The sequence below is a fragment of the Corvus cornix genome, chromosome 12 (assembly GCF_000738735.6).
Source record: "Corvus cornix cornix isolate S_Up_H32 chromosome 12, ASM73873v5, whole genome shotgun sequence".
NCBI classification, from domain to species: Eukaryota; Metazoa; Chordata; class Aves; order Passeriformes; family Corvidae; genus Corvus; species Corvus cornix.
The window spans coordinates 13,476,174-13,493,775 of record NC_046342.1 but is presented as its reverse complement, the minus strand read 5'-3'; the positions used below and the strand labels follow the sequence as shown (position 1 = coordinate 13,493,775).

At 44.4% G+C, this 17,602-nt stretch overlaps 1 protein-coding gene across 31 annotated transcripts in view; it reads left to right on the top strand.

The window, feature by feature from the left end:
• CADPS (calcium dependent secretion activator) overlaps window positions 1-17,602 on the top strand; it is a 210,863-nt gene that overhangs the window by 166,571 nt on the left and 26,690 nt on the right. For 14 of the 31 annotated variants that reach the window (XM_039558664.1, XM_039558654.1, XM_039558645.1 and 11 more), the window contains 6 exons: window positions 658-804; window positions 3,883-4,038; window positions 6,824-6,971; window positions 11,240-11,254; window positions 12,585-12,659; window positions 13,721-13,804. In XM_039558664.1, coding sequence (XP_039414598.1) covers window positions 658-804; window positions 3,883-4,038; window positions 6,824-6,971; window positions 11,240-11,254; window positions 12,585-12,659; window positions 13,721-13,804 — 625 coding nt within the window. The remainder of the gene's footprint in view (window positions 1-657; window positions 805-3,882; window positions 4,039-6,823; window positions 6,972-11,239; window positions 11,255-12,584; window positions 12,660-13,720; window positions 13,805-17,602) is intronic. The other 17 variants (XM_039558646.1, XM_039558672.1, XM_039558665.1 and 14 more) reach the window with 3 other exon arrangements.

Genomic DNA, 17,602 nt, shown 5'->3' with positions numbered 1-17,602 from the left:
GACAATCCTTTTCTCTGCACTCAGGAATGCAAGGGACGATCAGGGCACAGTCTTCACAGAGGAAGAACCTTGTAGTTCACTGTTTCATCGCTCCAGATTAGCCCATCTTTATTTGTAGAGGGTCTAAGATAGAGAGGTTTTGCAGCAAAATTGCAACTCCATTGAACTTGGTGGTGAGAAAAACTCTTATGGCTGGAATTCCAGACTCTGTTTATTATTTCAAATTCCAGTTCCTTAGCAGATCTCTGAGTTTAGCTCTTTCATTCAAGCCTGTGTGTAAGAACTGAGACTCTTCCTTAAAAGAGAGATTTTTTTGGAAGAAAAGCTGCTCTCTGCACTTTGAAATGGTATCAGGACTTGAAGGTGCAGTTATTTTCACAGGTGTTTGAGTTTCTGTTAATTTGCTACTTTGTGATTCTTCTTTTCATTCTGGTTTGCTTTTTTGGTTTTTTAAGCAATTTGAATTTTATAGCAGACTGCAAACACAGTACGTTTAAGCTTCCATACTCATGCTTCTTTCTGATATGTTTTGCTTTGGTTTTTTAACTGTCCTCATGCTGTGAACTTTGCAGATTTGTTTCTGAGTGTCATGTGCTTCTGCTACATCGGCATTGTCACTGTTATGGTATTTTTTCTTTCTGTCTGTTTCTTCCACAGGAGTTTAACAAGTAATCTGCCCAATGTGAATCTACCAAATGTGAATCTCCCTAAAGTACCAAATCTACCAGTTAACATCCCACTAGGCATCCCACAAATGCCTAGCTTTTCTGCACCGTCATGGATGGCTGCTATTTATGATTCTGAGTGTGTATTCAGTTCAAATTAGATCTCATTTAAATTTAAAGTGATCTTGGCATGGATATGTATTGTTTGTTTCTGTGCATTACATAAAACTTTAAAGAGTGATACAGTTAATTAGATGCTTTCTGAATGAGACACCAGTGAATTTCTGGCATGTGTATTTTGAGGGTTTTTTTGTATAAACCTTGAAAATTTGTCTCAACTCCCACTGAGAGTTTGAGGAAGTATCTTGCTTTACAAAATAGCTGTCAACACTGGGGCATGGTCTGAATAACATACAAACCACAGAACTTATAATGTGACATTATGTGTCTCAAGCAAACAGTTTTGTTCAAAAGAGAAGATGAACCAATTTCAATGCCAGTCAACCAATTTCTGTGGACCAGATGTAGATCTAAAAATGAATTTTATTTAATACAAGCTCTGCATTTCCCAGGTAATTTTTGTCTTGATTTTGATGAAGCAGTCTAAGAAAGAGGAGCACCCTGTAACAGGTTTTATTTGTGTTGGAGGATGTCCCAGAGAGCAGTTAAAGCTCCATAGCCTTCATTACTGCCCAAATAATGCCATAACCAACTAAAGAAAGACATTTTCAATGTGCGTTTTAGATTATGGCTTGGAAAATAGTGTCAAAGCAGTCACTCTGTAGGAGCCTTTCACTCTGTGCTCCCAGGTTCCTGTCAGAGTGTCCCAGGGTGTGTGTGTGAAACTCAGGGGGAACATGCCACAAATCCCCAGCACAGATTAGGCAAGTTCTCTTACAGGAGGTTTCCCACTGAGCAGTGTGGAGGGTGGTACGCAGTGGGCTCAACCCAAATCTCATCATTTGAGGTAGCTCATTTCTCAAGATGTCCTATCATGGGAACTGTTACTTGTCCATTCTCCTTCTAAAATCCTAGAGAGTTATTTAGGGTTGGCACAGGGTGGTCTCAGTCAGCACTATGGTGCTTTTCCCCTATCATCTCAATAGATAAAACTGAAGAACTCCCCCAAGAATCCCCCGTTCACTGTTACTGAAACACCCTCGGTTACATCTACACCTGGAGTCCACCAGAACGCCTCTGCCATTAGCCTGGCACAGGCAGGATTGCAGAGCACTGGTAATGAATGAAAGTAAAGAAAACACTGATGTGAGATCTTTTAAAACAGATTTTAAAACCTTCTAAAATATTGGCTTGGTTGTTTATGTTTCAAAGCCATACAACTCATATTCATGCTAAGATAGTTATATTAAAGGCTAGCTTAGGCAGTTGTCTGTAAAGAGTACCCAAAAGTTTTAATCTTTCTCTGTGCATGCTTTGTGGTATTGCCCTTGAAAAGATAAGAATCATGTAATGACAGAAAATTGGATAATTCCTCTGAAAATGCTTGAGCATCAATGGTATATTGCAAGCCGCCTGCGTGATTAGAGTAATTGTGGTGCTCCCAAGCAAAATACGAACAGTGCATTTTGGAAATGAATATACTATATTGTTTACTTGAATGGAGTCCTAATCAAAAGTGAGAAAAAGACTGAGAATAATTCTTTAAAAATTTTGAAACCAAATGGATGTCATAATATTGCTGTAGTAAATAGCAATTATTATATTTGTACCCATTTAATCACTTAAAATGTAAATTCATACAGTTCCAAAACTGGGTTTAGACTGTTAAAGCTTGCTTACACCCAAGCACAGGTTTGAACTAAAAACTGGTGGTAGATGAACATTTGAGACTGTTGTCCAAACTGGTCCCCTGGCTAAAGCAAATGCCTGATTCTTTATCTTTTCATCTCCCTGGTTTCCTTTTATGCACCCTACCCCTCCATCAAGGACATGTTACCTGTTGCTTAGTGTCAGATATGTTTCTCCTACAACTAAGATGATTCATTCTTTATCTCGTTGATTCTGCTAGCCCAGTATCCCACAGGACCCCTCTGGCATGTTGGGACTACAGCTCTCACCTGGGAGTAGCCCTCTTTGCATTAGTTCCAAGCTCCTCTAGCATTAACTCAATGCAGCTGGCATCTGTCACAATAGAAACACCCTCCCTCATCTGTTTCTATAGATGATGTCAGCACAAGTGGTAATGCATGGTGTGTTAAATATCTTATAAATTACTGTGTTAGCATTAGTGGTATGCGAGGAGGGGGTTGAAACTCTTGAAGCTCCCTTGGTAATTGTTCTGATAAAAAAAAAAGTGAGGGAGAAGAGGAGAGGGAGAGAAAGGGGTTATGGATGCATAAATTTCTCTGCACAGAGTGCAATCCAGTCCTGTATTTTTATTCTGTAAGTGGAGGTTTGAGATATAATTATACTGTGAAAAGAGCTGGTGTAGCTACACACTGCAGGACCAAAGACTTCCATCTGGGCAGGGGTGTGGGTACCAGAATATATGCTTGTGAAAGAAATTGAGAATTCTGTGGCAGATCAAAGTTGCAAAATAAATTTTTAAAAATGTAAATTTGTTGTCCTATAATTGCATTTGCAAAGAGAAAGGTGCAGTGGTAAATCCTGCCGAAACTCCTGGATATGAGATGTACCCTTAGCTCAATTGACTTACCCCAATTTTTTTTCAGCTGTTCAAGAGATAAAGCGTGTCCTCGCTCACCACTTGTTAGCACTGTCCCTTACCTGGAAATAGGGCTGTACTGGGGGGACAAAGCAAACTCAAGATATAATTTGGAGGGGGGAGAATTGCATGAAACCCTAAATCTTAATAACTGCATACAGCCTAGTATGGCAGTTATTATTGATCAAGGATTTTCTCCCACAGTTCCTGGCCTTAATTCTTAATAATCACATATGTTAATGTGGTTATTAACTAAGGCTGATTTTTACCATACACACGTTCTTCCCGTTAATATGTGTAACTCATGATGTTGTCTTACTCATCTGGTCTGGAAAGTTTTGTGGGTGATGACAGCAAGGTAGATTAGGCAACTGTATGGTAAAACTCAAAATCCTGATGGTGGAGATGGCCAGCGTTGTCCTGTGTATGAAACTGCTGTCTGCCTTACACTTGTTGCAGGAACGGTCTCCACATCAGGTTGCAAAGACCGTGATGCCACTTTTGACTTTTGTTCTCATTTTGCCCTGCCAGCAATGGATCAGGCACCTCAGAAGATATGTTCTGGAAACTTGATGCCCTACAGACCTTCATTCGGGATTTGCACTGGCCTGAGGAGGAGTTTGGGAAACACTTAGAGCAGCGCTTGAAGCTTATGGCGAGTGACATGATCGAGTCCTGTGTGAAAAGGTAGGTGCCCATGAGCAAGCTCCTGTTTCTCACAGGAGCTCACAGGATGCAAAGCCTAATCCACCCTAGAACTGGAATTCACCCCATTGCTGTGAAATGTGGACTCTCCCAAGCAGGCACTTCTCTGTTGACACTCTGGAGAGTGCTTATTCACAATAAGGCAGTAAATCACCCATTCTTTTGGGCTTTGTAGGTAATTACTTATTTTCAGTGCTGCACGTTGAGGTCAGATATTTGTAAATGCAGGTTGGTGTGATGATGCTGAATGCTGAAGGCATAGCCATAAGAAAGATCCCAATGCCCACCTAAAAGACACAGATACATGAAAAAAAGACGAGAAAAAATGATTTTAAAAGTGGGATAGTGTGTTGCTTGGCACACAGGTTTCACGTCTGCCGTTGATTGGGAAAAGCTGTTGTATCATCAGCCACATTATAGTATAGTTACCTGCAGATCTTCCAAAACAGAGATATCTTTAAGCAAATTATAGACATATTGGCAGCTGTCATTTCGAAAGCAAAATATTGAAGTTAAATTTCCAACTTTTCCACAGGAGTTTATGTCCATTTGCATTGGAGGTAATGAGGCAAGAAGAAAAAATGAACTTTGCATTTCATTGTGCAAAAATTCATAGAAAATGAGATGAACCAAAGAAAAAAGGGATGCCAAATACAGCTGATACATGCTAATATTAACTGCAGCGTGTGGTGTGGCTGTTCTGTACTGCAGTTTTCTGGCCACTGTGCAAGTGTGAGTGTAGCATTTATTTTCAGTATGATCCTCACCGGCTGGATGTGCAGTGTCAGCACAGGGGAAGGCACGTTCAGTCCCTGAAATGCAGGCAGGAAGGCAGACAGCTCAAGGTTTATTCTCTCACCATTCTGGAATAAACCCCAGTGCATTTTAAGTGCAATGAGATGCATTGCACTTAATGTCTTTGACATTGAGCAATTTATTGCAGCAGCTCATCTTTGGTCCTGTGTCTGGCACAAATACTGAGCTTCATTTGTCCTCCAGTTGTCAGGCTGTCCTTTAGGAGAAAAACCAGTGCTGAAGCTCTGCTCGCTGCTCTGCCCCAGCACCACCTGCAAAACTTATTTTCTGGTCTTTTTTCTTTTCACTTGGAGCTAAGGCTCCTTTGCTGTCCCTGCAGCACAGTTATAGCTGCAATGATCTGTAAAAATCAGACCAAGTTAGCTCAGCTGAGATAACTGGGAAAAATAAGGAAATTTCCAGGTACATCTAAAGAAGGGCTTGTGTGCCTGGAAGCCAGGTTTTTTTCCCTGATTTGCCTGAACCTTTCTACAAATGTGTTGCCCCTCTGTAAAAACCTGGCCCAGCTTGTATTGGTACAACTATATATAATGGTTGTGAGCATAAGTAAGTAGGAACATGCTCCTTTCCATGAGGAGATGGAAAATCCCAGTCTTCTTGGGTCCTTTCAGTAATTATCAAGATTCTAGTCCCCGAGTCCAGGCTAAATCTGGCACTGGTAATTAAATCAGTTCAAATGCCACTGCTGATGTAAACCAATATGCTGCCTTCCCTATTTATATCACCTGCAAACAGGGCCTGGCTAAGGTTTCTTTAGCGATTTCAGTTTGACACAACATTTTTCTTCACGTCTGTCTCTGAACTGTTGAATCCATGGAGGAGCCACCCTGCCTTCCACACTGGGTTGTATTTTGGGGCTGTCAGGAAAGCAGCCCATGCAAAGAAGGCCTGTTAACTAATAAATCCAGGCAGAAGGACTTGTATACCAGCTCAGATCTGATCCCAAGAATGGGAGCTTTATGTTCGTAAATGAGTTTTCATTTGCATAACCCTTGGGGGATTGTTCAAGTACAGAATTACTCCTGAGCTGCAGCTGATATTATTTGTTATTTCTAAATTGAAGCTCCTATGTTAATTTATTGGCAGATTCTGTCTGATGTGATAATTCTTCTGTGTTAGGTTAGATTAGTGAAGTACCTCTGGAATATGAAGAGGGGCTCTGAAGAAAGCCAAGGCCAGTGCTCACCTCACTGGAAAGCATTCCTGTGTTAGACTCACAAATGCCTTGGTATTTAAAATAGGACACAGTATCATATTTTGTAGGTTTTAGTCTGATGAAGCTTTTCATGTATCATGGTTTGTTACTGCCAGGGATGTCAAATTTGATCTCAGTGAAACCTCAGGAGAGCAGGGAGGTGTGTGATGCGAGTGTGTTCATATGCACATGACTCTGCCTGTGCATGCTTTGCAGACGTATTCTGGTGAATTTGTGTGGTGCAGGGAAACCACTTCTGTGAACTTACAAGTCAATTAAGAACGTCCAGCCAGCAAATACTATCATACCACCATAAATGCAATGATCTGGCAGTGTCTTTTCAGTCAAGAAAGGAAGGTGTTTCTGTTATTTGTGGTTGATATCAGGGAGCAATAGGAGCTTCCTTTAGTATGCCAGGCTGTGGTTATCAATCAGCTAATGCAATCAAATTAAAGATATGTATTGACACTGCTGTTTGTCACATCATCACACTGTTTATCAAGCATAAGGGAGTCACAGTTTACCTGAAACTGTTGAACACTTCATAAATAGTGTCTATTCTGGAAAGGGGGTTTCTTTTTAAAATGGAAAATAATTTTTAGAAAAAACACATTTGTAACAATTGCGTTATGGCACTCCCAACAGCATTCAGCTTTCTGGCTTCTCAAACTCCTCTCAGTATTGTTTCACATTATTATTATTGGCTTCAGTATGTTTAAAAACAACCGAAACATCTTTTTCTACTTTCCTTCACAGAACAAGGATTGCATTTGAAGTAAAACTGCAGAAAACCAGCCGATCAACAGATTTCCGAGTCCCTCAATCAATATGCACCATGTTTAATGTCATGGTGGATGCCAAAGCTCAGTCTACAAAGCTTTGCAGTATGGAAATGGGCCAAGAGGTAAAATGCAGGTTCTTCCTTTCACAGCTTTTAAAGGCAATGCCATGAAATTTCCTGTCTCCTGTTGTGCTCGTTTCCGAAACGTTGTATCGTTTGTGGGTTTAGCCTTCCATAGAGAGTGTGCAGATGAGTGTACAGGGGGTTGCTCTCAAATCTAATGAATAGAAACAATTGGAATCCCTGTCACTTATGAGTGGCTTTTTGCAAGGACTGTGGTATGCATATGGTATCTCTCGAGCTTGGTTGTTGCATGACGACCATATAAATTGAGTCATTAACTGCACCTTGGAGCCAGGTGTCGGCAACACGCTTTCTGTGTATGGCTATTTTCTGTAGACAAACATAAGGAAAGCAGAACTGCCAAGTTGGTGCTGTGATGCATGTAAAGGAAAAAAAACCCCAACAAAACTACAAAAATAAATAACTTCCAAAAGTAGATTGAAATTCTGGCTGCTTTGCCTTTCTCAAGTACTGGCTGTAATCAGCACACTTGATCATTCTGGATTTCCAGGTTCATAATGACTCAAGTTCCCAAACAACAAATCTGTTTTAATTAATTGCTGATTTTTATTTTCTTCTGAAGCCATAGTTGCAGGTTCAAGTTTCTGTGAATTGATCTATGAATTAGAAAGACATGGCAAACTGGAATGAATTAAATGCATCAGAATGCTCATTTTGCTCCAGTGACTTCAAGTCAAATTGAATATTCATATACCAGTCTAGAATAAATTCACAAATGCTGTTCGGCTCACCTATTCCGCTGCTTGTCAGCATTTCCTAGATATGCCTTTTCACTACAGCTTTTCATGGTCAGATTTTGCAGTGAATCACTGCTAGTTGTTCCTGTGTTTTTTCAGTTGTTCACCTCAATTGGTTCCTCTGAAAGAACTTGCTCCAAAGGCCACTGGATGCAGCAGGGCTCTCTGCCCTAATGTCAGTGGTGTTTGGATCAGATTCAGCTGTTCTTTTTATTTTTCTTCTACATATTTCAGTTATGACATTTTATTTGCGACACTCACCTTGTAAGAGTTTTCAGACTGCCCATCATAGGTCTTCCCTTGTCCTCCAGGTCAGCTGAAGCAGATCTTGAGTGGGCTTTTGTTGTCCAAGCCTGGACATGAACTTCTCTACCATTTTCTGTTCCATACTCATACCCATTTGTCTCCCCCAATCCCTCAGCCTGCAGCTGCTGCAGCATCTACCCTGGCAGTGCCCCATCAGCTGGGAAGGTCCATGTTTGCAATGCTCCCCACTGCAAACCAGGATCAAACCCTTTTACAGGCACAGTCGCTGGGGACAGGGAGATTTTGGAGATCACGGAGACTCTGATATCATGACAGAGGAGGCTCATTGCATTCATTAAACTGTCAGGTTAAGTATTCAGATGGCACAAGACCGATAACATCAGCTGTGCCCAAGTATCATGTGACCAGGCACTCACTGCATCTTTCCATGCTGACTTGTGATACTCTCTGCTTGCCACAGTTTCCTCCAAATTCTGAGCATCAGAACTGCAAGTTCGGCCTGACTCAGACTGCAGGAGACAGGGGAGCAGGCAACCACGCAGTTGCTGCTGGGCTGCAGCTGCAATCAGCTGCAAATCTGCCTGTGCCACTTACAGGAGGTGTTTGGTGCAGCAGCTCAGGGACAGCTGAACTCCTGTGGCAAGCAACAGTTGCTGGGACATGAGGTTTTTAACAGATAGCTAAACTAATAGACCTGTAAAGCTGACGTAAATTATTGGTGCATAATTTACCATTTAGGGCTGCTGTATTTTATACACCCTCCCTTTTTCTTTCTTTTAATGAGTGTTACTACCTCCCCCTCCATTCACTCGTGCCTCTCCGTGTTTTTGGCTATCTCCATCTCCTCTTCTTGAAGCTGTCCAAACCTGTGTGCCAAGATGGTCAGGCTGAGGGGTGCAAAAGCTCACATATAGATCTGTCATTACAACCTAGGAGGGGAGGACAAAATGCCACCCCACCTCTTCCAATCCCGTTGGAAATGATGAGACAGTCAGATAGGCAGCAGAGGCATGGGAACCTGGGTTTCCAGCCTGTGTCTTTCTCAGTAGTATGGGGAGTTGTCTGTGGTCTGTGCCTCACTGAGTCCCCCTGTGACCCCATCTCTGGTGTGTAGCAGCTGCACACGTCAGCAAGGGGAGGAATGAACAGGCAGGGAGGGGTAGAAACTCTCTGATGGGACCATCCATCAGTGCCACAGCCAGCATATGGCTCCTCCAGCCCATGTCCCTGTGCAGACAGTTCAATGGCAGCAAAAAGGGCTCACGCTGCTCACCACAGTGTTCAGGCAGGGTCTTTGGCTTAGACCTAACCAGAGAAGACATTTTTGTTAGAAACAAACCACTGATTTCTCTGACAGTTCAGTCTGTATGTGGGCAGAGACTCTCTCGACACCTTCCTTGACTTTGCTGTGTGGATTCCCTCCCACCCCAAAGGCCTTCCCTTTCACACTACCTTCAGCCACACTCACTTTAGCAGATATTTGAATGCATTTTGCGAGCATTACCCTGTGAAACAAACACCCATCATTTCATTCCATTTCCTTGTCTCTAAAGGCAGCTGTTAAAACATTTGGTAAACATACTTTACCATCTTAAATATTTATTTTTCCTCTGAATTTTTAATACATCTAAGGGGATAAATGTATGTATTAAATGTTTCTCAGTTGGTCTAGTATGTTTCTATTTAATATCTAAGGTCAGATGGTCCTTAGAGAAATACAACGTACACACAATCTGTTACATGACAAGGCAAGATACTCATCACATAAAGTCAAGTTGAATCATTGTAGTGCACTGATTATGGATTGTAATAATTGAGCTAATAGAAAGCTGTGATGAACTTGATCGAGAGTGGGGGCTACGCTGCGTAAAGCAAACCAGCTCTGCGATCTTTAACCTTGAGTGTTTTCATGAGGAATGTGGAAGGAGCTGTTGGAATTGCTGGTTTTGTGAGCCAGGCATCTCTAGCAGCACCAGGCACTCGCTTTCCAAACCGCCACCATCTCTGACCCTGTCCTGGCCGAGGCTCCCCTTCCTGAGGTGGACCTGGGGCTGTGGCACTGGTGGCACAGGGTGCACATGGCTGTGGCTGCCTGGGGCAGGCCCTGTCCTGCATGGTAACTGCCAGGGCACCAGGGCTCGCTCTGCCCTGGGGATTGCGGCTGCGATGGGAATGAGCACTCAGGGTACTGCTACACCACCTTGGTGCATGCACAGGCTCCTCTCCTGCTCTCAGAGCTGTGGTTTTATTCCATTGGGGCTCTTACTTGCTTTTGAAACAAGCTTGTAATTGAACATGCATTAGTCAGTGCATTTCACAGTGGATTGCTTTGCACACAGCTAGTCATGTTTGAGTTCAAACTCATGACTTACTTGATGAAAGCAGTTAGCTGAATGCTTGTTTGCAAAGTTTTACACACACAGAAAATGCAGTTGCAGAAGGAAAACATCATGGGAGAGACACCCCTTCTCCATTTCCCTTAGGAAGTCCTGGCTGTGTCTGCCAAGCACATCAGCAGCTTCTACCTGTACCAAGCTGTTACAGGTCCCTGACACCCCACAGCTGCATTCCAGCTGTGCTGGGAAAGGCCAGGTCAATCCTGGGAGCTGATAAGGCCTAGCTCTGCATTAAAGATTAATCGTAACTATGATCCCATAAGGGACTTGTGTATGTCTTGACCTGCAAAGCAGGACATGGGAATGAAAGCTGCCAGTGCAAGTATCACCCGCTTATTTGTGTATGTTTTTCCCCCGCGTGGGCCCAGCAGATCGCAGCCTGTGGCATGGCGGTGCCAGTTTGTCCTCGTGTCCAGGTGAGGCTTTGAGTGCCCCCAGCCACGCCTTGGGCTGGGATGTGCTGTGCCATGTCCCCTGCCCTGGCCCTGCCACCCCAGTGAAGGCTGTGCGGCTGCCCTGAGGCTGAACCCTGCCTGTCGACAGCCAGTTCCCTTCCTCTTCAGAGCCAAATAAAACCATAAGAGAGTCAGGTGTCAGCTACAATCCGGTCCCTTTGCACTGTTTTACTGCCTGCAAATCCTACAGGTAGCGATCTCTGGTATTTCAGTGAACGGAGGTTTTGACCCCATTTCATTTTCCATTGCTTATTGTTTCTGTGCATGATGCTGCTGTTCTCATACGTCTCTTTTTTTAAAAGATTTTGGTTTATTTATTGTTTATCTTCATATGTTCTTTTTCCTGTCTTTTGCACTTTCCTCTTTATTTCTGTCCCCAATCATCTGAAAAGTTTGCAAAAGAGTGGGTAAGTCTGTCCTACTTTTATTTTCTTTTTCCCAAATTCCTATATTAATGTTACTTCCGTAGAAAAAAATCCACAAACTGTAGAGCAGTTCAGAGTACTGATCAGACACTGAGACCAGCAGCTAGCATTTGTAAAGCCCTCACAGTCTTCCTTCCCAAAGTCTGATTAGTATTTAAAGCAGATTTGTCTCTTTCAATGTGATTTGATGTTAACATTTTAAAACAATATTAATGCCAAGTGGTAATGAATATAGTGACTAGCACCAATGCTTGAAATGTTTGACTGAAAAATCAAATGTTTTGTGTTGGAAAGCAGTCATAATCAGGATTTTCTCAGTCCATTGAAAATAAGAATATACTGTATGTTTTCACTAATTAAATCTTGTATTGGAAACAGGTCTTTTCTAAATTAGTAGAAGACTGTATTTTAGTACCTATTCTAGCCATATTGCAGCTGATTGCGTCAGAGCTCCCAAGCTGAGCAAGGTTTGGCGTGTGCAGAAATTGGGTTGAAGACTCAGAAACGCTGGTGCTCCAGGCACAGGCCTTGGTCAGCCAGTGCTGAGCTACTGCCATGGGATCTGCCGTTGTCCAGGGCTCAGGGCTGCACTGCCTGCTGGCTTTTGCATGGGACAAAAAGGCTTGTCATGGTTTGTTGGGTGGTTTTTAAATCTATCTCACAGTATAAAACAGCAAAGTGTTTGAACGAGTGCTTAACTTGAGCCATGTGCCTGCTGAACCTAGGGTAACACAGGTTCAGCTGCTTTGCTGCAGTAGGTGGGAAGGGTGCAGCACCATTCCCCGTGGTTGAGCCCACTGCAAGCTCCCCTGAAACAGCGCATCCTCCCCATTCCCATGCTGAGGGCTGGGTGGTTTGTGGTGCCCTGGGAAAGGGCTGACTATTCCCCTCCAGCAGCAGGTGTATCCCATTGTCCGCTGCAATCCATGTGCAAGATGGGCAGGATAGTGCCCATGGAAGTGGAGCAAAGGGACTTCGGAGTCTCTAGGAGCACTAGGTGCTGGTTCTCACAGGGATGGTAGAGCCTCCCCTCTGACATCCACACATGGCTTCCAGAGCTGCGGGCACACAGAAGAGGGCAGGGTTTGCCCTGCTTCAAAACTGATGCAGGATTTTCCTGAATTCAGGGTCTCTGCTACAAGTGTAAGTAGTCACTGGCTACTGCAGTGGGGCCGAGGGTAATAAGCTGCATAATTCTTTGGTTTAATACTATATATTGTGGCTTACCAAGGGAAGAGACTGACAAGTGTAGAGCTGTTGGCTGTGATCAATGCTAATACTTTCCTCCCCCTCTCCTTTTATTTTTCTTTAGCACCAGTACCATTCAAAAATAGATGAACTAATTGAGGAAACCGTCAAAGAAATGATAACACTCCTAGTGGCAAAGGTAACCCTCGGCTTCAGGTGAAGTGATTCACTGTTAACATTGCATCTTTAATATGTGCGTTTCCATTAAAATGTGACACATTAGGATGTTGAATTGGCTTCTTGTTTCTCACAGGCAAGATCATACATCTCCCAGTCCTTTCATGGTGACTCTTTGTTGATTAGAAACTGCGTGAGATGTAATACTCTGCTAGCAGGATTGCCATACTGGGCCAGAAGTGGCTTTAAGGAAGGGGTGTTATGTTAAAGGGGATGGTCAGCATCACCTCACGGCACTGGGGTTAGCTGCAGTCAGGGGGTGGCACTGCTAAATGCTGCTGCAGAGCCATTGGGGTGGCATGCAGAGGTGGTCACCACTCCTACACATGAGGTTGTGTGGACAAAATAGCTCATCTTGTGCAAGATCACCATATGCTCTTCCAAGAAATTAATTTAGAGGTGACAGTAGTGGGAAATACATTTGAAAATGTCAGGTTTAATTGTTTGGAAATTGTTTTTTATCAGAGTCAGCTCCTGTAGCTCAGCTGCCAGCATTCCCCTTGGGTGGTTGTGTAGGTCTGGTGTGTTGTGCTAACACGGAGGGGAATTGGAATGTAAGGAAAAAGATGGTGGGGTGTGTTTTCCTCTAGTTTCAAACTTTCTGAGAACAAGTCATCCCTATTATACAGTGGAGACCTTTAAACATGATCTGCCAACATATGCCAGTTCAATTCTTCTGCAAGAATACCCAGCTAGCTGCGTGCTTGCCATTGCATACTGGGAGCAGGAACCAGAGCCTTCCCCATCCAGAGAGGCTCTGCTGGATTCCCCACACACTGCACCCACCTTCTGTCCCCTGCACCACCCAGGACACTGAGGGGTGATTCCCAGTCAGCAAGAGGTGCACCACGGCAGCCAAAGGAAGCACTGCATTCTCCCCACTCCCTGCCCACTGTGCTCAGGGACAGGTGGTCCATTCCTTTGGCAATGCTGAGAGGTCCACTGGCTTCTTTGAGGGTGATGCAGATTTTTACACCTTTTTCCAACTATTAAAAATAATTGCAGTATTTTTTGTCTTCACAGTTTGTCACCATTTTGGAAGGAGTTTTGGCCAAACTGTCTAGATACGATGAAGGAACTTTGTTTTCTTCATTCCTGTCATTTACTGTAAGTACAGACCATCGTTTTCTTTCTTTTTCTTTTTCTTTTTTTTTTCCTGAGTTGTAACCTCCTGCCCTCCCAGGACTAGATCAGCTACCTAATATTTATTCCATTCTGTGATGTTTGATCACTTTAACCCCCACATGAATAGACAAATAACCTGTATGAAGATATACAGCACATAAACACCCCAGATGCACAGAGTAAAGCCATCTCCATCCATTGTTCAGCTTGGTGAAGTTTATTCTGTAGAGGATACATATGAAGATGAAAAAAACCATTGCACTGTACATGCAATTTGCTTCATTGTCACTTCACATGACAGGTGTGTTCCTCTCAGTCTTCTGGCCATAACGGTGACCATCTTACATAGTAAACAGCAAAATAAGGGAGACCTAGGGCATGCCTATGTGTTTCTAAAAGAGAACAAGGTAGGGCAAATGCCATGAGGTCACGAAGCACAAGGTGCCTCTCATGCCATATTTCTCCCTAGCACTGAGGAACCAATCCACAGCTCACCAGGTATTTCCTAGCAAGGTATAGGACCAGGCCAATATCTGTGCAAAACTGGCCTCAATATCCAGCAATGATACAATTTGAGCTGTATTCCAGAAAAGTGTTGTGACAGCTTCTTAGGATGAACACATGGCAGCTGATTTCCAAAGGTCTTCTGAAAATGCATGTGCCAGAAAGTTTACAAGAATGTCTCTATGCAAGCAGGACTTCACTCCTCTCAGCTCACAGACAGCTGTGCACATGAATGCCTGTGGCTGGGCAGTTTGGAAAGTTGTGTTCATGTTTCACACCCCAGCCCTGTTGCCTTCACGTGCAGCCTCTCCTGCACTCACTTGTTCACAGAGACTGGGCAAGAGGCAGAAGGCACTTCTCTGCAAACTGGGAAGGCTTTCCAAAATCTCATTTTGGAGTTGTCTTAGTTACTTGCAGATGTCTGCTGTTTGCTACTCTTGGGCCCTTTTGCTGAGTTTGAGGCAGTTTGTAGGATCCATTTGGAAATGGAGATGGATTTAGGAAGGCTTAACAGCAGAGGCAATAAACTGCTCTTGGCAGCTTTGTGTGCACAGTCTGGCAGCTTATCTGAACCACAAAGCATTCTGCCTTTTCAGGTGTGCTGGAGGCACTTTGTTCTTCAGAGAAGAGAGAAAGGGAGGGTATTCCTTTCACTGCCCTGCAGTGCGCTTCTTCTCCCAGGATAAACCCTGTGTGGTTACAGCCCCAGGGCTGTGCTCATCCCTGCTTGAGGGGATGCAGGGTATGGCTTGGGTTGGATACCTGGATACCTTCCCTCATTCCAGTGCTATGGAGGGTAAGGAAATGCTTGTGTGCCAGCAGCAGAGGATGTGGAGGCGGCAGCTTTTCAGGCATCGGAAGTACCAGCATCAGCCCGTGTAGACAGTGTAATGTGCAGCCCTTCCTTCTCTGTGAATCCAAGCTGTTCTTCGGTTGATGCTGCGCTGCTCCCACCACATCCTACTGTTTACACTGCTGAGTGCTGCTCCCTTTGGTTGCTGAGCAAAGCCCTGGCTGCACCTGGGCTCTGGGCACCTCTCAGAACCAGCACGTGGGTGCATGGGGTTCAGGCATCCTCTCTGCTGCTCCTTGGACGTTTTACTGATAGTTAACTGCCCCAGCAGCAGCAAAACAGTCTCTCCCACTCCAACAGCCCCACAGCCTTCGAACATGGTCCCAAAGCCTCAATTTCCTGAGTTTCCAGTCAGGAAAGGATGTGTATCCAAAGAGCTGCTGTGCATGGTGTGTGCATGTCTCCAGGAAAGTGTTGGTCCCTCACTCACAGCAAGTGGGCTGGGCACACAGCAGAGGAGCAGGATTGCTCCTTCCTGACGAAGGGACGTCTGTCTCTCGCTTTGGTCCCCATGTTTGCTGGGAGCCGCTGGGAGCCACTGGGAGAGGAGGTGGAGGAGCAGCCCTGACCCCTTTGGCACGGGGCTTAGCAAGTCTCCTCTCCCTGCAGTAGTAATGTGACTCGTTGTGTTTAGTCTTTGCAGTGAGAAATACAGAATCTCTCTCTTGTTACAGCATGCTTGCACCACCTCCCACGTTTTCCCTGTCTGAACAAATACAACGAAGTGTGATGGTCCAAGCCACTGAGCTCCAGAAAGCATTAGTCTCCCACCCCCTTCCACCAACTTCTTTCATCGCGTGTTTTCCAGGCGCTCTGCAAGTGACATGTACTCGGGGGTCTTGTGACAGACAGTTTTATCACCTAGTAGGATATCCTCATTTCCAATTCTTGCCTCGAAATTCAAGATAAATATAATGCATCTGTTGTCCTAATAAATTCTCACTAGCCACTTCTCCTTGCAGAGAACTTTGAGAGGAAAACACCCTTCTAAATTTGGCCAGACTTTTTTTTTTTCTGTTTGTTGCTACATTTCAGTGCATCTTGGTGGCAGCAGCCCAGGCCCTGGCTGGGTGTCTGCATGTACAGATCCACTGACTCGCAGGAATGCCAGCTGCTAAAATTCCCTGTGTTCTGGGTTGCCTCTGTAGGCAGAGCATTACACCTGTGGTAATTATAACCAAAGATTCCATGTTACCCAAGGGAGACAGAAGTAAATGGTCTTATTTTTGTTCTGCGCAAAATTTGTATGGTAAACTGAGACGTTTCATGGCAAAGTCACATACTTTGTGAAAAACGGCAGCCTAGCAAAAATCACACAACATCCGGCAGTTTGGAAATTTCACTAAATGTAGCCAAATCTGAGTTTAAAGAAAAACAAGTAATTATTCTGATTAAAGGAGAGTGGGCAGGAGAAGCAGCTCAGTTTTTTTGTGGGTGGAGGGAGGAGATCACAGGAAGCTGAGTTATTCTTGTTGCCTCTTGACTTTGGAGAAGGTAGTTTGAAAGTGGCACTAAGTTGGACCCAAGAGTGCTAAATCCACACTCAGCTGGCAAGTTTGCCTCTGCCTGGCATCATGCTCTGTGTGATATTTGAAGGTACTGGTCTAGCCCTGAGCAAGGACCCCAGCTTGAGTTTTGCAGGCTGTTAAGCTGCATCATTTTCCAGGCTTTCCTCCTGGTTGTTGGGCTTTGCTGCTCAGAAAAAGTGATGGTTTGGTGCTTGCGTGGGCACCCTGCCTGAGTGGGTGTGCCATGACTGCCTGCTTTCCTGGAGCTGCATCTACTGGATGGGCTCCAGCTGCCTTCATGCATGGAGGCTGAGGCTCCTCTGCTCCCATTCCGCAGGAGCAAGGGATAGCACTTCACCACTTCGCAAGAAAATTGTGAGGATAAATGCAGAGACAGGGCAAGGTATCCAGACAGCTGACTGGAAACAGGAATACCTGGAGACAAGACAAGTGTTTGCTCTGGTGCTGATTTTGCTGCCTACTTCATAAACTCATGTGCTGGGACGTGCTCCGTTCCCCTGCAGCCCCTCCAGCAGCCAGACCTGGGGTCACGTCGCAGCAGCAGGCGCTCGATGCCCTCCTCCTGCCCTTCCCTCTGTTCTTGCCCCCGGCTCGGCAGCCCGGGCGCTGCCAATACTCGCGCCGTGTTCACCTCGGCAATTACCACCAGTCTGGTCTTTTGTATCGCCTCATTGTGCTTAATTATGCGCCCCCCCCACACACCATATGAGTGCTTCCACCCACTCTCACATTCTGTCTCACACATACATTCATTCTCTCATTCGGGACACATAATTTATTCATCCCAAGATGCAACTGTGTTCGTGTTATATTTAGGCTGTTTTAATGGTAGCTTTAGAAATATTTAAAAGCAGGTGAGCTTTTACACCCAAACAAAGATGGCCGGCAACGCTT